Here is a 21,853-nt window from a genome sequence, read left to right as displayed (position 1 = left end):
GTGTAGTAGGCCGCTTTATATCTGGTGTTGGTTAGGATAAGCTGCATATGTGCTCGTATTTTGTCCGGCACTCCTGGATTGGATGGTACTCCATCGACTAGCGCTGCAATTTCATGGACGTAGATGAGTGCGCAAAGCAAGTGGTGACTTAACCGTGTACGACGGCGTGGATCACATAGTCTAAGCAGGTCGTCTCCAGCATAGTTTTTAGCTTCCAGTTTGTTCCAATCATCTGAACTGTCCATTAGCGGCGCTAATACGGATTGCCCCTGATACCACGTATTGTCGAGCCAGCGGTCCAACCAGTCTTGCGTTTGACGATCTATTGGTGTCGCCCGATAACGCCGAAATGATGCTTCAACACACGCCTGCCGACTTTCTGCCATCTAGAGAACAATTACTGACACGTCAAGAATTTGGAGAAGCTCTCTCGGTAGCATGAACCTCTTTACCAACCACAATAAATAGTCTGGTGCGTTTCGGGCGGCATGTTGCCACTCCGTCGTAGAGCTATCTGCGGTTGGAAATGGGATCTGCATGGGATTAGGCCAGTTCGGTTCGAACAGCTCCCACGCCGAGGCCTAGTCCCCTCGATCGATGCGGTCGTAGTCTGCGTCAGCGATGATCATCGGCCGAGGTGCTACCCCTACCCGGCCTTTTTATGGACTGTGGCAGTGGGCTGGTACGGCAGAATCGCCCCCGTCAATTGATATTTTTCTGGTGATGTGCTTACCCTCCGTTTGCGATCCGATGGTGGAGCTTGTCGCGGTTCTAGAGGAGGCGTGCGTGGGAGTTCCGGAAGCTCCATCCGGTGCTCGACTACCACTAGCTCCTGGCTATGTTCCGTGCATGTGTCGCAGTCTGCGGGTGTGTTGCAGTCCGGTTCCAGGGGAGCCTTACAAAGTAGGGTGACTACCGCCATCGGTGGTGCCGTCTGCGTGGCGTCCGTCCTCCCCGTCGGAGCGATTAGTGTGCGTCCAAAGTGCTCTGGTGTAAACTGTGCTGTAGGCTCGACCAGGTCCAGCTCCGCTTCAAATTCAGGGAGCCGACAGGTACGACCCGAGTAAAGAAACGCTGAATAATGGCAGTCGTGATAGTGTAGCATGAGCGGAGGGCGTTCCGGTGTCTCAATCTTGGCCGCGACCACCTCGTTGGTAAGCGCTAAAGGTGAGAGCCTATGTTCCTCCTCTGTCTCGGTCACGCGACTGTGCCTATGGACAATGGTTGGAACATACTTCAAGCACCTCCAGCCCTGTGACATGCCCTCGGCTCTCTGGATGACATAAATGGTTTGTTGCAAAAAATTTGCAGCCGTACCGACCGAGTCACTTGTTCCCCATCTGTTCGAGGGTAATATATACATTCTACCGAGGAACTGGACGCGTAATTTTCCAGATACCACCGTACCTGAGAAGCAGACTCAGTGCGTAACATCGCTGGCCACCCACGACCTACATTCTTTAAAAGATGAACCCGATGGTCGTGGGCGAGTTGTCGTTCGAGAGCTAACAGTCCCGTATACTTGATACCGCGTTTAATGCTGGCTGTTACTAGCTCCAGTGTCTGGTCTGGTGCTTCCAGAATAGCATCCGCTACCGCCTGTGCTATCGACATAGCAAGGCAGTTCTCTGTCACCGGTGTGACAACAGACCTCACGCCGAGTTGGTTTTCCAAATATGCCAGATTCGCCGGGATTGTCGTTGATCTGGCTCCCATGGGCAGGGCCGGTGCCAACTGATTTTGCGTGCGTGCAAGCTGCTTGCGTAGAGCTGTCCTTTCGTGATGCTTTAGGGTGAGTAGAACTGGTATGTCGTAACAGGAGCCGTACCCCTCTGTTGACCTGCACTTTTCCGTAGAATTTCCTCAGAAGTGAGAGGAGATGATCGGGCCTGACCCATGACTTCGGCTTCCACCGCAGTACTTAAGTCCACAGTATTGGAGCTCTTTATACTGCCCTCAGGTTTTAACTGGTCTTTAAAAGCCCCTGCCGTCTCATTGTCGACCTCCCGCAGGATATGGCACCTGCCTGACCCCAAGTATGTCCCTGCTGAAGACGCGCGCCCGCTCTGTCCTTTATACCTCCTGCCCGTTGAAGATCTGGAGAGCCAAGCTTGCTGCTCCACCGGCCTAGGTGGAGGCTAGAGATGCTCAAATTTCTTGCCTTGCTCTTCCTGCGGAGCGCTGCTGGCATCGTGTGGATGTGGCGTGGTGCTTACAGGATGCTGTCCTGCCACCGACATTTGCTCAGATGGTGTAACGGCTTGCTGAGCAGCCAAATCTGCCTTTCGCTGGAGCTGGAGTCGCTGCGCCGCCATATCCTTAAGCTCTTCTAGGCTTGAGAAAGGTTTAGCGAGGTCTTCAAGCTCTCGTACGTCCCCATCTGTCACAACAATTCCGCCGGGGCCATTTAGCTGCGCATCACTAAAGCTGCACCTAGCAAGAGTGTGCCCGAGGTTACCACATTGAATGCACTGCAGCCTGTGGCCCACATTAGGGTGTTTAACGATGATCGTCGTTCCGAACCAGATAAGACGGACAACGCCATCTAGAAATGTAGGGCATTCCGCGAGCTTGAATGTAACCCTCCAGATAGTAGATGTTCTCGACTCCGGTGTGTGCGTGTCCATGTCATCCATATCAAAGTCCGTTGGGATTTTCTCCTTTAAAAATGCCGCTATTTTGCCGACATCACTAAACCGTGTAAGGTTATGGAGGTGCACAGTATACTCCACTCTCCGTCCATGAGGTAACCCATTGAGCCCTTTCTGCCTCTGCCAAACCGACCCCTTTTCCGGTCGGTGAGCATTTTGCAGCCTATACAGTCCTCCGTAGAAAGGCACCCGAACCTCTTTATGGCGGTCCGCTGTCATCCTGGTAAAAAATAGAAATGAATCGTCTTGTTGATGTGATCATAGCTGATGGTTTTTGTGTGGCTCAGCATAAGGTGGAGCGCTGGGAGATTAACTCGCGCCAACTCTGCCGATTCCAAGACGGTCTCAGTTATGGCTTCTTCGTTCGTCGGCTCACTTTAACTCGACGGGCGCGGTCCAATTGTAAAATTAACTCGCCTTCAACTTGAGCCTGTATGCGCTATACTGGCGCAGCCGTTCTTCGCTGCCCAGGACTTGTTTGATAAACTCAGGCATACGTCGGCAGGCCACGGTGCCTTCCACTAATCCCGCGATAACCGACTACTCATCGTCCGTGCCTTCCCGAACCTGGTGCTGCCCATTTTGAGCCCCTGAGGCTCCGCACAGTGCTCGTAGCCGGTCGATCGCTTTCCCCGAGAAAGCAGATTGATCAAAAATGAGCTCTTCATATCTGGGCATGTCTTTTACTATTGCGGGGTGGTTCGGGACTCGCTAATGCCGCTCCTGTGCGCACTACCTGAGCCCACTGGCTGAGGACTGGGGACTGGGACCATTTATGCTGACTGGAAAAGCGGCGTATGATATCCTTGAATGCCCACTTCATAGATAAGATTTCGTGTGTTATTGCCGTATCCATTTGTTTCCAGTCAGAGAAGCTACCCCGACGTGTAACGTGAGCTTGCTCGAACAGGTTAAGCAAAAGACCCGCTTCATCTGCTTTATGGGAAGGAAAGCGCTTCCTCTCAGCAGGCAGTTCCTCCGATCGCACTGGTACTGAGTTATACACTTCCGCGAAAAGGTGCCTAACCGTAGCGCACCACGCTTGCACTGGTTTACTGTGAAGAGTTTCTGCCACTTCCTCCACCAGTGCGGTGAACATCTCGGACGATGATACAGAGGGCAGGGCAGGCGGCTGCGCAGAAGTTTCCAGCATAGACTTTTCCGACGTCGAAGCACCCCACGCGTGCCCTCCTCGTCACCGACCGGATCGGTTGCGCTCGTGTTGCTGCTGTGGCCTGGTCCAGAGTGAGCTGGCTGTACAGGCGTAGAGGGGCCCATCCGTGTGATGGGATCGGCCGTATCGTGCCTAGCTGTCGGAGCCTCGCCTGGGGGACTGCCACCAGGAAGGCCGCATATCCCGGTTATCTTTTGTGGGGTGCAGTTCCCTCGGATAGGCTGCCTGATGGTGTGATCGCGTCCACCCGTCCATCGTCTGGATCGGCGACTTCGCCAGATTGGCCCATCGCGCCTTCCGTCGTCCCTCCTCCTCCTGGTGGAGGAGAGCAAGGTGATGGCATTGCACGTTCGTTTGCGTTTGTCAAGCTTAGCACTATTTTGTACTCCGCCGAGACCACTGGTCACTGCTCTGCAGATTGGGGAGTGGTATAGAAGAACTTAATTATATCAATACAGTTTTAAATTAACCCTCTTTAAAGAAAGTGTTTTAAAGAGAGTCTTCCTCGGCACGCATGAAGTGACGTGAGTTTGAAAATTTTGTGATTTGAATTTCATACCGAGAATAGTTCAATTGAATTCAACAAGCCACCTTTTCATTTTTTCTAGCTGCGGCGACATTGTGGGCTCGAAGACGTGTGTCTGTCTGGTTGTACAAGCCATCATTAAATATAGGTATTTACGTATCAATTTAGGTGCTTCCGCACAGCGTTTAACAATTAAGTATTATTAGATGTAGCGTTGGGAAGAACAACGGCAACAGAGACACCGTAAGCTTTTGTTCTATGTAAGCAGATACCATATAAAAAGCTTGTACAAGCGGAGGTGGCAATATTTTATTTAAGCCATTACGTCCGAGGCTAGCGAAAGTTATGGCTTTCTACATGCCTTGGCGAAAGTTAAATCTCGATACCACTTTGAGAATTGCTAGATCCAGGCTTAGACTCTACCTGGTCTCTTTTCTTGAGCCGATCTATGTCGTTCGGTGATGGTAAGGGCCAGTACAACCCAACTCCGGATGGATATCCTGGACTCCCTTGAATTGAGCGCGATGAGCAGCACCTATTCGCCTTACGAATGAGCTGTTCTGCTCATTTGTACAATCCTATTCAGCGATTATAATTTCGATATCCCAGCATCCTCGTTCGCATCATGCTGCCTAGCTCATAGACGATCATGAATCGACTAAAATTGGCGCTTAAAAAAATGGATTATGCAACCACTTTTAATCGACCACAATGCACCGAGGGTAACGCGCCAGGACATGAAGAGTATACCGATTAAGGACACGAGAGAAGTCTCGGTGGGTGTCATTTACCCGCTGTCGCTCGAGTAAAATACCTTGCCGCGACTTAATTGTCCAAAATATCGTCTGATCAACATGTCAAATATCCTTGAACGCTTTGTGGTAAAGCGTTCAAGGATATTTGACATGTTGATCAGACGAAGCTAACTTGCATACACGCATGACCGTTTGCAGCGCGTGGATGCAGACTGGGCGCTTTTTTGACACGCTTGGTGGGTTCACGTATCAAGCAAAACTTCCTGGGGAGTTGACATCTTTCGTATGTGGGGGATAACCTCGACATTTTTGCAGCTCTACATGATCTGCTCGTAAAATTTAATGGAGCTATTGAATTGCAACATAGACTATACATTGTATCATTCAAACAAAGACACCACATCTCTAATAATTTTACAGAGAATTCGGATAAGAAGTGCCTTCGATCTTTGTCGCGTTTTGCCTTTATTGACAGGTGGGACCCGCCTTCGATAAAGATAGCTTCAAAGGTTCGTACGTGATGGAGGGGAAGGGCGCGTGCGTCAGTTCTACCGTCCTGCGATCTTAGAAGCCTTCGCTTAGATGCTCTGGTTTGGTAAACATAACATATGTTTTAATGGAATTGTATTCATGCCAGCTGGTGTCTTTGTCACACCCTAAAGAAATTTGAGCATCTGGAAAAAGGAGCAATAATAAATAAAGCGTTAATTCTACAACATGTAGTTATTTCTTTTACAGTTGTGTTTAATGTTGCAAAAATCTAGGTAAAAGCGAAGTCTGCACATGTACGAATTCACGTCGTGACAATGGTCGATTGCAACCCGTCGTGCTTCGACATTGAAGCGCCTTATGGTTCAACTATTGAGCGCTCCAATCTTGAACCAAGGCAAGCGACAGAGCTTGGTTCCAACGTTATACTGACAACCTATAGGGCCACATGTACTGCCGTGCCCAGGTGTCAGTACATTTTCTGGCTCTGAGTCATTTACTTGCGCGTGCTTTCTTCATATATGACTTATTCTTGTACTTGTACGCTCCCGCATTTTAAGAAGATGTATTTAGTGCTGCGTGAAAGCCGCATGATAAGCAAGACAGAAACGAGCAAATGGTAGGTGATGCTATCATGTCCACATCCGGATCCACCATTCAACATAACATCACTTTGCTTGATTGGTCAAGTTACCTTTCAAGGTAAAGTCACGACAGTTTCGAAAATAAATCCATCTTTTGCGCAAGGTACTTTACCTTCTTCCCAATCCTAATCTTGTGAAGTCCGATAAATTGTCAAGCCAGTAGAAGACATAATTGGACGAGTCACTGTTGAACCTAAGTTGCATATCGATTTTGGCGACGAAGCCGTCCGACCCTCAGATTTTACGATTTCCCATCTCGCTAATCACAGAGGGCTCTTAGTGAAGCAGTTTTTACCGTAGAGAACTTAATCTCATCATGCTTCGAATCATAGCTGATTTTTTGAGCTATACGGGCTTCGTGAGCGCCATACGTGCGAGCATGCACCATATGGGCCTGGTAAGACTGCATTGCGCATTGTGCTTACGTGTGTCAGTAATATAAACCACCTGCCGCAAGTGATGTTGGATAATTTTCAGCTTCATGACGCCTTTATCGATTCGAGGCCAAAGGGGAGGGGGATTGCCCTACGTTGGTTTGTTCTAAATTTAAGCATGGTATAGGAACCCCGTCTTTAAGGCAACCCATTTTGCTGATTTAAGGCCTAAAAGCGCTGCCTTCGAATGTTATCCAAACACCGTTGGTTTTTTCTCGCATTCGATTGGACTAATGTCTCTGAACTCTTGCAACTTGGCGCGAGAAAAAGACAAGGCGTCTAATTCTGGGCCAACTTTGAATCGCAGGCTCTATATCGATCGTCGAGTCGTGTAGGGCTGTCGCCAGCCCCAGCCCCGCTCTTTACACGGGCGGGAGGCCTCACCTCGGGCGCCAATCCCTCTTCTCGTCCAAAGTGCAATCATTTCAAGCCACTAATCTCTGCTTCACAGGTCTCGGTGCCTTGTGTCTTATCGAGTCCTTTCGAGTCAGTCCTAACCGTTTCCACGAACCTCGGCTGTCCTATGGCCCCGACTGTCCTCTGTGTGCTCTTCGCACGCCATGATCATTCTCCAATCTGCTTGCTCGTGCCTCCGTGTCCTGTCTTACTACCATCGACACGCTTAAAAACACACGATGGTCAAGGTAGATTGCTTGCCGAAAGTCGCGCTCGCCACGTGCTTGTCCGCGGCGGTCGCGTCGGCCGCCAACGTCAATTTTATCAATAAATGCCCCCATTCCGTGGAGCTTTACCACAGTCAATTGGGCTCGGCCGTTGCCAAGGTCGCGGACATTGCCGTTGGGGCCTCGACGTCCATCTACGTCACGGGGCCGTCGCACATGTACCGCCACGGGCAAGATCCTTCCGCAACCTTGGTCGAATTGTCTGTTGACAAGCACGTGTGGATGGACATTAGCATTATTCCACCCATGCCCGCGTACTGCGATAGCTACATCGCGTGCAAAGCGGGGGGCAAAGTCGGGTTTAACTTACCCATTTCGATCGTGCCCAAGACTAATAACGGCAGCGGATCCACGTGCCATGGGATTGAATGTGCTGCCGACAGCCCCAAAACGTGCGCCGATGCGTACCATTTTCCTCTCGACAACTCCAAGACGCATAGCTGTCCCATGGATACGGAGCTCGACGTTACCTTTTGCTACGTCCAGCTGTCGCCCTCGCCCCCACCGTACGAGCAGCAGAGCCCCGTGCAGCAGGACTACGAGCAGCAGAGTCCCGTGCAGCAAGATTATGACCAGCAGAAACCTGATCAGCAGAAACCCGATCAGCAGAAACCCGATCAGCAGAAACCTGACCAGCAGAGCTCCGACCAGCAAGACCCCGAGCAGCAGGACCCGATTCGTCAAGACGATTCGTACCTCCCTCTGCCAACCGTCATTCCCGTGGACACGGACGTGACGCAGATTCTGGGTAATGCGCTTACCCTTGGCACGGTCAAGTCCAAGTACACGTACGCTGGGAAGAACGCCGGCAATGTGCCTGGGTCGTACGACCGCGTGACGGATTTGTGCCAATGTAAGAAGGAACGTGTGACTATCAATAGCCCCGTGGGGCCACTATCTGAGGCCGTGACCATGGTCTTTCGTGGACCTTTGATCCTTTTTGATGTTGCCGTCTACATCATGGACACGACGACGACGAAATGGCTACGTGTCTCGTCGTATAGCAAGAAGGACCAAACGGTTGAGAACATGACGTTCATGAACAATAAGAACGTGGATTATTCGGGTCAGGATCGCCACAGTCCGCAAGGGTACGCTTCCGCCGATGGAATGTCCAAGGCAGACAATGCCACGGTTTTCAATGGCGTGTTAAAAGAAGCTGCGGACGTGTCGAAGATTGGCGGCGGCAGTGGCATCTCCACTGGCGTCGAAGTCAACATCTTGACAGGCACCAAGTGCGTTGACGGAGGCGAGTGCGTCGGGTTTCATGGGGAAAACGACTACCAAGGCTGGGTTGGCGGCAAAAAGATCTTTGTCACAAAAGTCATGATGCCCCATGATACCGCGCCGAATCAACCTGCTATCTGGATGCTGAACGCCCAAGTCGTGCATTCAAACCAGTATGGATGCAATTGCCGTGGCATGGGGCCCGTCGGCGGCTGTGGTGAGCTCGATCTTACCGAGGTCATTGAGACGAATGCTAAACGTGATATGATCACGACGCATTATTACTTCTATGACGGCTCGATTTTAAGCCCCCTAGGCGATAATTTTGCGCCACGCCGACACGACAAGCCGACAGTGTATTTGACGATTATTGACGACTCGAAGGACGGTCTTGTGAAGATTGTCGAGGTCGATGACTTTGACTTTTCGCAAGTCGATATTACGTCACTGTACCAGCAGCTCGTGGACTGTTAAGGAAATAAAGTACATCTGGATGTTTAAAGTAGCAAACATCCATGACAAGGAGGGCACTCTTTGCTCGTATAGGCCATGGCCCGATAGAGGCAACGAGCATTTCGGATAGTAGCGCATCTCTTGTTGATATAATTTTACTATTGCATACTTCTTTAAAAACATGTTATGGACTTGAGAAAAATCTTGAAATCGTAATAGAACTTCTTCTCGTCTTAAAAGATATTTCTTGACGCAAGTAAAGAAATAAAGCACTATCAACGCACAGTCTCGGCCATCATTTAAAAGGCAGTGCTGTACTACTCATTCTAGCAAAATTGCGAATGCTGTAAGTGTTTGTATGTACAATATATTCCGGAGACATAGTTAAAAAGCGAGTTTTGCATGCCAAAAGTCGTGCGTAGTCCTGGTCTAACTTACGAGAATTTGTTTTTCTTTCAAATTACGCATAGCGCGTTGGCTATGCAGCACAGATGTTGTCAGAGGACGTCAATGTGCTACCAAATGTGACGGGCACTCATGCACGGAGTAGGTAAGCTACGCAAAACTTTCTTGTGGTTTCTATTAGCAAAATGGAAACGTTAAAACGACCGCCGGGGGCCATTTAAAAGTACAAACCCTAGTCCAAATAAACACACATTGCCTCATTCAGTCATCGCTCCAAGATTTAATCGTATTTTCGCCACCGCCACCCCGCACGGAACACATGATCCTCGTGCGCCATGGGCACTATCTGTGTCATCTTGTGGACTTTGAGCAATTAAATATGAATAGTCGCAAGTGAAGTGTATGAGGTTATTAGTTTGAATGATTGCGTAACTCTCGGTGGGTATGTTTGAGCATATTGTTGGGTACAACAGCTAATGTTATTCTAAATACGAAAAAAGGCAATAGTATGGTGTTGCATCAGCAGTGTTGCCCACAAGCTTTATATTTCATCTGTATTGCCTCTACTTTCACAATATCGAGACAAACGTTAACGTGTCTATCTGTTCCTCAAAACGCAGTACCGTGTATATTACAAGAAGGCAATCAGATGAGCTTGCAATACCTAAATTTGCCTTAGCTGAAGTCAAAGAAGTACATAGTCCTCTTCATCATTCTCTTTAGGTCCTGCATTCGTCAACTCGTCCTCATTCATATCATCACTTAAAAGACAATCGGCCATCAGTAGGTCTCCGCCTTCGGCATAGTCCGGACGATGTTCTGCAACGGAAAATGGACACATACCCCCGTCCGCCTTGACCTCTTCATGAAGCCTTTCCACACGTTGTTGAAAATCCTCATAGTCGGCAATATTTTCACACAGAAAACCCAGCGCAAGCGATGGGTCAATTGTGTTCACATTCATGACTAAAGGCCGAGACGAATGGACTGTCCGCAAATGGGTCTATCAAATACCAATCCAATACAAATCAAACCTCTTCATACTTTCCAATGGATTAACGCACTCACCGCCGTGGGGAACGCCGCACTCAGCTCTGGTGCCGAGTGCACGTCGTGTGGATCTAAAAGATGCAATTGATCTTGTTGCGTACCAACAAAGTAAACCGAGTGGCCCTTCTTGCCGCCAATGATCCCAACACTCTGCGGAAACGTAAACGTTTGCTGGATAGCTGGGACATACCGTTCATTCAACTGGTCGAGTCCAAGACGCAGTGGAATTAAAATCAGCAACGCTGTACTCCACTTGCGCTTAATGTCACTTGCAGGTGGATGCAGCAATGGGTCAAAGAACTCGACTGCGTCGTTGCCCGTCTCCATCTCCCTGCTCTCCTCGTCCAAGTGGGAGACACAGAGTCTTGCAACATCATCACTATACACGACTCCTTCTTGGGGTACATACATGGCAATTTCGCCACCAAAGTCGCGTCGGTGAACATTCACGAGGTCTCGCAAGACTTGAGCTGCTGTTGTAGGCCCGTACCATTCGCCGGGTAGCTTGTCATACTGCATCCCAAGCTTTACCATGTGATGAATCGAATAGCGGCACTCGACGTCGGGGGAGTCAGCAAACCAGCGCAGTAGCTGCACGTACGTCTCGGGTAGTCGCGTGTCAAGCTCTGCTTCAAACAAGGCCGGAAGACGCCAATTTCGGTCTAGCAGTCGTCGCTGCAGTGCCTGGCCTAGGAGCATTTGGGCAGACCGAAGCATACAGCCCCATCCTGCGTCACTTGTATGATCATACGGTGTCATCGCAGGATACTCACGACGGTATGTAAACCAAAGGATCGACTCGAAGTTCCGCTTGTACGCATCAAAATCAGCGGCAACTACGCCATCATAGCGCTGGCCAAGCAGCCATACTGGCGCGCCAAGTGACGCAGAAGGCGCCACATCTAGTGCTGAGATGCCGTGAGCGAATTGCGCCATACGGCCGAGCAGCCTTCCGCCCAGATCCCACGCGGTTCGGCCGAGTACGTTCCACGGCGCACTGAATTCAAGCGTCGACGTCACAGCTGTGACAGTAGATTATGCGCTGTACGAAGTAGGCGGGCGCGTCGACGCGGCGAAAGTTACACGCGGGGGGTACAAAGGTTCAATATATCGAGGAATAAGGCAGAGAATACCTTCTGTCTAAGCAAAGAAACACGGGGGTAGCACATGTGGTCCACATAGGCTAACCGGTGTTGACCACACTACGCAACGCATGGCGCGGACACGAATCGAGGCATTGCGCACTCCCACGCAAGTGCTATCGTGGCTACGGCGCAGTCGCCATGAAGGCCTTTCACCGATCGAAGTACTGAGTGCGATTCGGTCCATATATGGTGTCGTGCCATTGGGCGGGCGCGTGGGTGGCGTCGATGGCGCAACGCCGCGAGCAACGCCCAACCCGTCGGCGTTGACCATAATATCAGGTAATGAACGCGGTCAGATCAGCGGGAAAAGCTCAAGTACTTTGAATGACGAAGAATTGTGGCAATTTCTGCTCTCGAGTGTGCAGTTGCCAATGTCGGGTGACCAGCAGGGGCTACGAAAAGCCTTGGAATCTCTTCAAGACCAGCGGAAGCTTCGAATGCCGCAGGATATCGAAGCTCTCAAGTGCCACTATTTCTTGGAAAGACGAGCTTTTTTTGCGGTCCGTTTAGAGCTTTTTCGCATTGCTCAAAAACCGCAGCATTTACACGCCCAGGCGGCTAAGGAGATTGTCAACGAGCTTCTTAAGGAAGGACTGCGGGAGACGCTGTTGGATGAAGTCTATGGTCGACAATTCGTACGTCCACCGAGGTTTGGAGGGGTAGGAGCTGCAGAGCGCCAGGCACTTCAGGCTTGGGGAGTGCAATTTTTAGAGGAAGAGGCGCTGTCGCGAGAACTCTTGCTCTTGACTCTAGTCGAGTCAAGCGAGAAGACAACGATAGCCAGGGCATTAGAAATGGTCAAGACTATTCACAATTGGGACGATAGTGTGCTGGATATGGTGTTTTCTACCAGCAGAAACGTTGTTCTTGAGGTTCAAGAGAAAGCGAGACGATTGACGTACGTGGGATTAGTATTAGCGCTTCAATTGCTGCAAACGAGTGAAGCAGGACAAGAGTTTAATACGCTGCGACTTGAAACGACAGATTTCTTTCTGGCCGAGTGGGGTCAAGATTCTGAGTTAAACGATGTGATTTCTCCTGTGCCAGGAGTGCTGTTGCTAGCGTGGACGGCGCTACTGGGTCGATACTACAATCAAATAGAGTCGAGCGCATCAAATATCGAGCAACGAAACGAGCTGCAACAGCTGCTGCAACAGACGCTTTCGGCAGCTGAACGACGACAAAGCTTCCAGTGTTTGAATGCTTTGCTTCACTCGCTCGTGTCTCATTTTGAAAACGCAGAGGATAGTAGCGCAGCCTTGTTGCATCCACTGAGTCTTCATGTGAAGAAAGTGTGGGAGATGCCTACAGTGGCTACAGCGACGGGTTCTAGACGGCACAAGACGAATTTTGCACACTATCCGACCTGCTACGACAGAATTCGCCGTTTTCAGCATGTCATGGCAAATTTTCTGAATGATATGCTGTCGACGTTGGGGTTTATGGAACAATTAACCCAAGCTTCACAGATTCACGCAATGGTCCAGTTTGTACTACCTGTTTTATTGAACGCGCGAGTGGCTAAAAAAGTTCTTGGAATAGACGTTCAAGATGATGAAATGATGAATATTGCAATTTCTGAAGACGGAAGCGCGCTAAAAGACTTGTGGACAAAAACTCGGGCTTTGTTACCTGAAAGTTTGCTGTCGAATATGGAAATGGGGGCAGCGCTCTGCTGTCAGTATCAAGACGTATCGTCTTCTGCTGTCTTGCGCCAAGTACTCAAACATTTCAAGAGTCCGTGCTTAAATGGAATGGAAGGGCTGGAAATCATGCATCGCTTATGTCGTCCAGTGCCACCTGCAGAGTACTTTAGAAATATAGCAGGCAATTCGGGACGCGTCGAGTGCGTGCATTCGTTTGCTTATAATGAAGCAGGCGGTCAAGTGGTAGTCCCTGTCGGAACATTTGGAGTAATTATGCCGAATGGTGAAGAGGAACAGGTGGAATGGAAAATAATCGACGAGGAACATCAGAAAATGTTTTCGTTGTGGGATCTTCTTATCATACGGGCGAATCGCTTAATGAAAGGACTTCAATCCATGTCCTTGGGCGACATTTGTCGCTATCACACGGATGATGTTGGCGTGGTAACGGCATTCTTTCATTTTATTACCCAGATCGGTCACCAGCAAGATGGTGGTCAAGTGATGCTTGAAGAGATGCAGCGACAGTGGGGCGAGGCGAGATTGCGTCAATGGTGGAAAGAATGGCAACTTCCGTTCCCTGAGAAATACCTTCCCGAGCTCATGAGGCAGCACGTGGCGCTGCCAACGCTTTTATCAGCGTCTAGTGAAAATCTAGTGTCGTGGGGCATTTGGGACCGTCAAGTACGTGAGAGAATTTTGGCGCTCTGCGGGCAGACCCAACAGTGTAATAATAGCGATATGAGCTCGACAGACGCGTTGGCTCGCGATGGAAGCACTCAATTGCTTCGTCTCGTTTTACAGGTGCTTGGTAGCTTTCTTCGTACTACTTTAGGCACTTCGGACGATGGCGAGAACAAGACATATCTTTCTTTCGTGAATGCTAGTTTGCTGACTCTTCAAACTTTATTAGCGACTTCATTTGGAGTTTCTGTTTTGGTGACATCTTTGCGTCAGATTGAGCGAGATGAGAGCGTTGAAGTGATTATACAAAGCGCTAAAAAGATATTTGAAGTAAATGAACGGTTATACGGAGTCTACTCGGTTGTGCTTGCGACGCAAGAAATTATAATGAGCGTCGTACGATGGTTCCTTGCCAATGAGGCGCAAGCTCTTGCAGACGCACCTTTTGATAACGTGCAGTCACCTGCGTTTGTTGCGATGGAACGGCTCTGGTTTGTTAGTGCAGCAGACTTTGCTATTCAAGTTCTTTTGACCCAAGAAAGCTGGAAGTTTGCATCTGGTAGGGAACGCTGTGAGATTTTGGAACGATGCTATCGACTTCTGTACGTCCTAGTATCTCCCCGCAAATGCCTATCCGAGCAAAATGAAATAATCCCAGCATTTGAAGCAGCGTTGCGCGAGACGCTGGCTACGGACATGTTGTTGCTCAATAATTTGCTACATTCATGCTCTGTTGCCTTACCATTAATGCAAGCAACTCATTGGAATTCTGCTATGCTGTCACGTAGTAGAAACGATGCCTTGTCCAAGGCTGAAAATTACAGCTCGTTAATGCACGAGAGCGTGATTGATGGCGTCGAAGTCGATAGGGCTCAGCTCGAGTCACTTGTAACGACTTGTTTACAAATTGTTAAGGTACTTCTTGCTAATGAAGATTTTCGCAAGGATGTTGAAGCTGCTCGTATGATTTTACTTACGCCAATTGATGGGCCAACGAAACGAAACTCGCTGACTCTTGTCACGCTGTGCGGATTGTACCTTGAATATGATGCAGACGAGTCACCGGGACTTGCGTACTGGTCTTTGCAGATACTACAGCGAGCTGCTGTAGTCTTGGATAGTCGCTCGGCTCGAGCAAGCGACGACGTCAGTTTAATGCACTCACTTGTTCATGGAGACGAGGATATTACTCGTTTACGTAGTATATTTGCTCACCAACTACGAGATTCGTCGCCACAGCAATCTACAGTACGGACAAATATGATGGACATGCTGACGTTGTGCTTAAGACATCAGCCGAGCTTTTTGGCGCTGCTTCTTTTTGGTAGCAAAAGTGGACACAACGAGCTGGAAAAGGAAAAGTTTGAGGAAAACTTGTTGCCTATTGCAGCAATGTTAGAAGGCTTCGTAGAGACTTCAGAGAAACAATTGGAGCGTTCTTCTGATTTCTTTTGTGCACTACTGACATTCCTCGTGCATGTATGGGAAGGCGCGAATAATAGAAGAAGTGGCTTGCACTTTCAAATCATGAATGCGTTACGTAAAAGTGATGCATTCTGGCCTAATGTCACTCAAGCGCTCAAGGTCCATATGCCGTTGGATTCGATGGAAGAGCGTGGCACGCTGGATTTGGAACTCGCTGCAGCTACTGCTCAAAGCAAAGGCGATGTTGAGAATCGATCGATTTCATACGTTGGACGGTCGAGTGCTTACGGATATTTGGCTCGTGGTCTGATTCTCCACTTGGTGTCTTGTGAGTGGCATAATCGAGCTAAAAGGCAGAGCGACCACCCATTAGTGAATGTACTGAAGTCGTTTGAGAAAGAGGGACTGTACTCTTACTGGTTGCGAACATTTACTCGATTAGACTATTCGCCGACTCAATTAAAGCAGCATGCGACGTCTATTCGACGTGCTTGTATTGGTAAAAGACCTGCGAGGGATTTACTTGATGACCTACCAGTTGAAAGGACTTCAATGTACTATGAAGGAATCATTTGTGATGCGAATACCCTAAAATGGCAACTCAGTAAAAATGGAACCTTTAAGCAACAGACTCGCTCTGTAGATATTCGTGCATTCAAGCTTGTTCAGTGGAGTAATTCGCAAGCCGCGTATCTGCACGCGCAGCTCTATTCTTTGGCCAAATGGAAAGCGTTTATGGAACTATGCTGTTTGCGAAATGGTGTTACCGGTGATACGGAAAACACTTCAGCACCCGTACAGCTTAAGCGACCTGAATTAATATACTCGTCACCTCGCATCATGAACAATGTTTCGAACGGAATGTCCACATCGATAGCACTTAACTCCGTTGATTTATTGTCAGACTCGCGCTTTATTGATGACCGCACGATTTTTGGAATGATTCAAATGCTTGTAAATGTCATCGAAATTCGGGTCAAGCGATTTGATACCCAAGACAAAACTCTCGACTATTTTATGCTTATCTATTTTCGAGACCTAACGCAGCTCTTGATTTCCATGTTGCATCATCAACTCTGTATCGCCACGACGATTGAAATGAAGTCGTTTCAGACGCGACAACATTCTGAAATGTCAAGTACGGACTCGGATCTCCAGCTAGATGCGAACACGACACTTGATGTTCTAGCGGTTATTGAAAAGATGATGTGCTTAGTGCACGCCTCGATCAAGCAAGAAACGCGTGACCTTCAGATCAGCAGTGGGAATTCGACACTATCAGACAAGCTGACCGTAGTTCCGCTTCTTTGTCGCATTATTACGAATTTTGCTTCGAAAGTGGATATCGTGGCAACTGACATGCATGCGTCACTTTTTATTGTGACATTGCTGCTTGTACGTCACTGGAGAAAACTTTCGACTCAGACAACTGGATTTGACGACAATGTATCGCCATTTAAACCGCTGCTCCAGGCAAAGCTTATAGGACACTGTAAGGCTGTAATCGATTTATATCACGAGCGCAAACATTTCGAGCAATCCGTTCAGTCTTTGTATCAGTTGAGTTGCTGCTTGTTTCAAGAAATTCTCAGTAGCTGTGGCTTCGCTGATTCTCACAAATCCCCGCTGAGCATGGGAATTGTTACTTCGCCGTTATTTAAGAAACTAGAGCACGAATTGGAAGGTCTTGATACATTCTTTCACTTGCTGGTGCAGCAGTTACGTCTTGGTTCTTTCGAAAAGGAAGACATTGCTCGACATGAAGCGGTATATCATGTCTTGCAGGGTCTTACTGCAGTGGTATGGGATCCAGCAAATGGCGAATTATGTCGGCACGTGATGCTACATAATATTAAGTCGCGTCCGTCGACGGGATTGTTGACTATCCTCGCAATAGAATTGCTTCCGGTGCTTCAGGATCAAATGAAACGGGAAGCAACAAACAGCAAATTGCGCGGCTATGTCAAATCAGGTACAGATAAGCTTCAACGATCAATGGCACACCGCATGTGGTGTTTGGTGCTCAACTTTGTTAGTGGCTTGTTATGTATGTCCACCCGTTTGGATGTTGCATATGTGTGGGTCTTTATGTCGCACGCCGAGCCGTTATTACTAGCCGCGATTGAGCCAGGAAACTGCTCTCGGTTAACACGTGCCATTGTTGCTGAACATCAAGCGTATCTGCGATTTCTGTATGGGCTAAGCAAAACAGCTGTGACGCGACGAAGTTGGCGTCAAGCTTTTCCAAAGAACTTTGTCGTGCTTATGGAACAGAGTCGCCACTTGCTCCGTCGTGCTTGCGTATTACTCAGTACTTTATCGTTTGAAAAAAGCCGGCTCTGTAAAGAAAAGAGTCAGAAACAGCATTCAAGGGGATCCGGCAAAGCTGGTGTCAAATTGCCAAAGTCACCGCGATCGCCGTCGTCGTTTCCATTAGTGCACGAAGATTTATTGCATGACCAGTTGCAGGCTGTAGACGCAAAGGACAAGCAAGAGGTGACTCAGTTTCGCCGGGCGATGGAGGCTGAGCTTGTCGAAATCGTGCGAATATCGAGCCTGATGCTCGTCAAATGGACTGCGTCTATAACCGACCGCGATGCCATTCTTGTGGTTAATGGTGTTCGATATGTGGACGAAGAGCAGCTTGTGCCTTTACTAAGTTTCGACCCACCCAGCGAGGCACGCTCGATGGACAGCAGTCCAAGCCTTGGTCATTTAGGACTTGCGATGAAGTTTATATTTGATGAGTTGCTAATGGGTAACGAAATGACTTCAACAACTCCAAAGAAAGGCAAAGAGGTGATGGAAAATGCGATGGATGCGTGCGCTTTACTGTTTCTAAAGACCTATATGCTTCATCTGGAGCAATACGAGCTTGCTGATCGCGATTGTAAGGAGTTTAAGACCTTGTTTAGCCAGCTATGTGCTCGGTTATGTAGTGTCGAGAATGTTGGCTTTGACAAGGATCTCCTTAATCACATTGGCAAGGTATGAATATATTTTATAAAGCTTATTGAAAATAACAATTGGTTGCAATGAACAGATTATTGGCCAAGGAAGCAAAAAAGAAAATTAATGGACTAAGCAGAGGGATAAGTGTAATGCACGATAACGTGCAGCAGACGTGATATACTCCGACAACGACGATTTTGTAAATTCGTTGGCCTCTTTTCAAAAACACTTGCCTCTTTATATTAAGCCCGAGGATTCTTCAACTAATTAAATTCTGTTAACTTCGATAATGATGGTGCCAACAAAGATGTCTTAAATTAGTTACGACAAACGTCGCACCGTGTTGTGGCATAGAACAATGCTTTTGAATGAAATTACAAGCTTTACAATAGTATACGACTGAGAGAGTGATTGCGCAAACAACGAATTTTGTTACAGCTACATTTATTTGATCGAAATCTCAATTGAAATTTGTATCCGTGAAAAAGACCTACGCGACTTTCAGCGAGGGCAAGACTACACATACGCACTTAATAGACGTTACCCCAAATGGCATAGAATGCATCGACTTCGGCACCTCTTCTACCAGCAAACCCCACCAACTTTTGTCCATGGTGTGGACCATCCGTACCGCCGGCCAATATCCTTCCAGATTGCGTTTTTTTTCCACCCTCGAGAAACCTGCCTTTATTCGTGACGAATTTGATGTACGAGATGCGGAATCTACCCTGCGAAGGCAGCTTAATTGGACTAACCTGTACGCTTTTGATGAATTCACCGTCCTCTAATATCAAATCTGTACTTTTTCCGCCCTTTCCGCCCGACATTTCTGGAGTTGCCTTTTTGTTGAAAAACAATCCTACTTGATTGATGCGCTCACCGGAGTAGATCCTAATACCACTTATGGTCTTTTTATTCGGAGCGTCTTCTCCAATCCAAAAGTTAGTGGAGCCGCCCTCGAAGTCTCCGTAAAGTGTGCCAGGAGTTGGGGCTCTCTGATCACTGCTCCGTATGAGCAACGCTACTGTCAGAATAATTGGATATATGAGCTGGACCATGGCTTTGTCGAAAGAGAGAAAATTCGTTAATGACTCGACCAAGCGAGCTTCCTCAGTTAATAAGAACAGGAGTTCGATAATTCAGAGAAAGAACAAGTCAAGTAGGTATAGGCGTTGTTAGCTGGCGCGTATAAAACCTTGGTGTGAAGCTCTATTCTGGTATAAGCCTACTTATTGGAGAGGTCATGTTGCTGTCTTACTACCATGGTGTGGGTGTGATAAGACTCCATATGGAAATAGTAGGCTAAGTAAAATTGCGCACATGGAGCCGTTACACACGTGCATCACATACACAAGATAACTAAAATACTAGAATTGATTCTTTCAACCCCGTTACACACGTGCATCACATACACAAGATATCTGTTTGACGTAAAAAATAGAGGTACGTATGTTTTTGGCGTCAAGCAAACATCTCGGCTACAAATGCGTTCAAAGAATTAATTCTAAATTTTGTGAGGCATTGGTGTTGGCACTGCATCCTAATAGTTATAATACATTTGCTTTTATCTTTCAACAGACAATGACGCAGAAACGCGCCATCTGTTGTTGTTGGTATAAAATGACATAATTTGCGGTATAGCACCCAGAAATCAATAGTTATTTCTTTAAAAAATCGTCGTATGATCGCCGTTTTGGCCTTTGGAATGTCACCACTTAAAAACGTTAAAAATCGCCATTGCCAAACACTTATCTGCATGAGAGTATGTGACTGCCCCTGCCTGAGCATATCAGAAACCGCATTTTCGTTTTGCGGTGTTAAATGTGCTGTTTTTAACAGGTAAGAGAAAGTAAAGAGCGCCCGCACTTGATTGGCAAGTCATAAAAAGAGCAGCAAATCGAGCACGAGGGAAAAGTTAAGCTGGAAATAGCGATAAGTGTCGGAGGTGCGCTCTGGCGCATGCATGTTAGTTAGTCTTTGGAAGTCAAACTAATTGTAACGAGGCACTACGACTTGTACTGCTTTAGTACAAGTCCACTTCGCACTTCCTCAAAGCGAGTGGTGCCTCAAGTTACTTCACGTAAACTAGCACGTGCAGAGGAAGCTTCTCTTTGAAACACTTGCTTAAAGAGGGTTAAATGAAAACTGTATTAATAACATAAAGTTCTTCTTGTCTATCTATTTATACTTACTTAATTAAAATAATAATACAAAAATATGTACTAAAAGTCTAGTCTGTCTTCCTCGTTGCGCGCGTCCAGCGCTGACTAAACCGCGGAGAAAGTAGATATAATGGTCTATATCTACCAATGGATAAGCCTTCAGAATATTGTCATGTAAAGTAATAGTCTCCAAATCCTCTTTGATAATATATTAATTAACAACCATTTTAAGTGTTAATTTTATGTAACGATACACCCCGTTACACTAAGGTTACTTCTACCAACTTTTGCGGAAGTGCATGCTTGCCTTTCAAAAAGACGAATCGAAGTGTTAAGTGTTCTTTTCTGTACCCATCATGAGTGCAAGCAAATCACAAATTCCTTATGTTTCAGGTTTTGTCGGCTTTCGCTCGTAATTTCTTTGTTGAAAAGCATCTTGCTATTAAACAAAAAATTACGCGAATTTTGCGAAGTCCTTTTGCAGGCTTTTTGTAACTGGCTAAAATTGCACTAATTGCAATCCCCGTTAAGTGCACTTAGTGTATTAAGGGGATGGTCGATTACGTAAGTAATGTAATTGGACCGACCTACCACTTGGATGTGATTCACAGTGTGACCCATTCTTGTGTATGTGATGTCACTGAGGGCATTCAGATTAGCGAGGATGGCGGCTAGCGTCATTTGTTATGCGAGAAAAAAAGAAAGTAATGCTCACAATACATATTAGTGTTATGTTCAGAGACGACATTTTAATTTTGATAAAAAGGTATTTATTTTAAAGCGATTCAATAAAAATCAGTCAGTAAACTTCTTACTTCTTGGTAAGTGCGCACGAGAAATTAGATTACGGCTCCCGTGACGACTCGTATACCAAAGTACTAAGTGCGTTGTGTGAGATCGCTAAGGCGCGCACCACAATAACCTCACTGTGTAGGCGGGCACGTCGTAATGCGGCCACGCTCTACTTAAGCACACACCCTGGCGAAGCGAAGATGCGGTTTGCACCTGCTTCTCTTGCGTGCAGTGTGGTAGTTGTTGTGGGCGCGCAAGCGACCTCACCCAACACACTTAGAACTCTGGTGAAGTGACGTCACGGGAGCGGTAATCCGTCTCCTCGTGCGCACTTCCCAAGTAGGTAGTAATTTTCAGACTGATTTATATTTAATAGAATTAAATACAAATACCTATTTTTACCACTTAAAATGTTATCTCTATAGATATCATTTAATATGTACTACGAGCGTATCTTTATTGATACCTCGCGTAACTGATGACGCTAGCCGTCATCATGGATGACGCTGGGCGTCATCCCTCCTAATGTGAATGCACCCATGTGCATCACATACAC

The 21,853-nt window shown here is 47.5% G+C and overlaps 6 protein-coding genes across 6 annotated transcripts; 2 read left to right on the top strand and 4 right to left on the bottom strand.

Annotated features, from left to right (window-relative positions):
- Positions 1-646: 646 nt before the first annotated feature.
- CCR75_007310 (uncharacterized protein) lies at positions 647-922 on the bottom strand (the record flags this gene model as incomplete). The annotated part of the gene is made up of 1 exon (XM_067965371.1): positions 647-922. The coding sequence occupies one exon, from the start codon at positions 920-922 to the stop codon at positions 647-649; it is 276 nt and encodes a 91-aa protein (XP_067816582.1).
- Positions 923-3,315: 2,393 nt separating this feature from the next.
- On the bottom strand, positions 3,316-3,804 carry CCR75_007311 (uncharacterized protein; the record flags this gene model as incomplete). The annotated part of the gene is made up of 1 exon (XM_067965372.1): positions 3,316-3,804. One exon carries the CDS (start codon positions 3,802-3,804, stop codon positions 3,316-3,318), a length of 489 nt encoding a protein of 162 aa, XP_067816950.1.
- Positions 3,805-7,308: 3,504 nt separating this feature from the next.
- CCR75_007312 (uncharacterized protein) lies at positions 7,309-9,057 on the top strand (the record flags this gene model as incomplete). Its single annotated transcript, XM_067965373.1, has 1 exon — positions 7,309-9,057. The coding sequence occupies one exon, from the start codon at positions 7,309-7,311 to the stop codon at positions 9,055-9,057; it is 1,749 nt and encodes a 582-aa protein (XP_067816580.1).
- An 891-nt stretch (positions 9,058-9,948) lies between these two features.
- On the bottom strand, positions 9,949-11,579 carry CCR75_007313 (uncharacterized protein). The gene is made up of 2 exons (XM_067965374.1): positions 10,510-11,579; positions 9,949-10,444 (listed from the first exon to the last, which is right to left on the bottom strand). Exons 1-2 carry the CDS (start codon positions 11,425-11,427, stop codon positions 10,127-10,129), a joined length of 1,236 nt encoding a protein of 411 aa, XP_067816581.1. The 5' UTR covers positions 11,428-11,579; the 3' UTR covers positions 9,949-10,126.
- Positions 11,580-11,704: 125 nt separating this feature from the next.
- On the top strand, positions 11,705-18,385 carry CCR75_007314 (uncharacterized protein; the record flags this gene model as incomplete). The annotated part of the gene is made up of 1 exon (XM_067965375.1): positions 11,705-18,385. One exon carries the CDS (start codon positions 11,705-11,707, stop codon positions 18,383-18,385), a length of 6,681 nt encoding a protein of 2,226 aa, XP_067816588.1.
- Positions 18,386-18,873: 488 nt separating this feature from the next.
- On the bottom strand, positions 18,874-19,170 carry CCR75_007315 (uncharacterized protein; the record flags this gene model as incomplete). The annotated part of the gene is made up of 1 exon (XM_067965376.1): positions 18,874-19,170. One exon carries the CDS (start codon positions 19,168-19,170, stop codon positions 18,874-18,876), a length of 297 nt encoding a protein of 98 aa, XP_067816589.1.
- Positions 19,171-21,853: the final 2,683 nt, after the last annotated feature.

The sequence above is a fragment of the Bremia lactucae genome, linkage group LG14 (genome assembly GCF_004359215.1).
Source record: "Bremia lactucae strain SF5 linkage group LG14, whole genome shotgun sequence".
NCBI classification, from domain to species: Eukaryota; Oomycota; class Peronosporomycetes; order Peronosporales; family Peronosporaceae; genus Bremia; species Bremia lactucae.
This window is presented reverse-complemented; position numbering and strand designations above follow the sequence as displayed.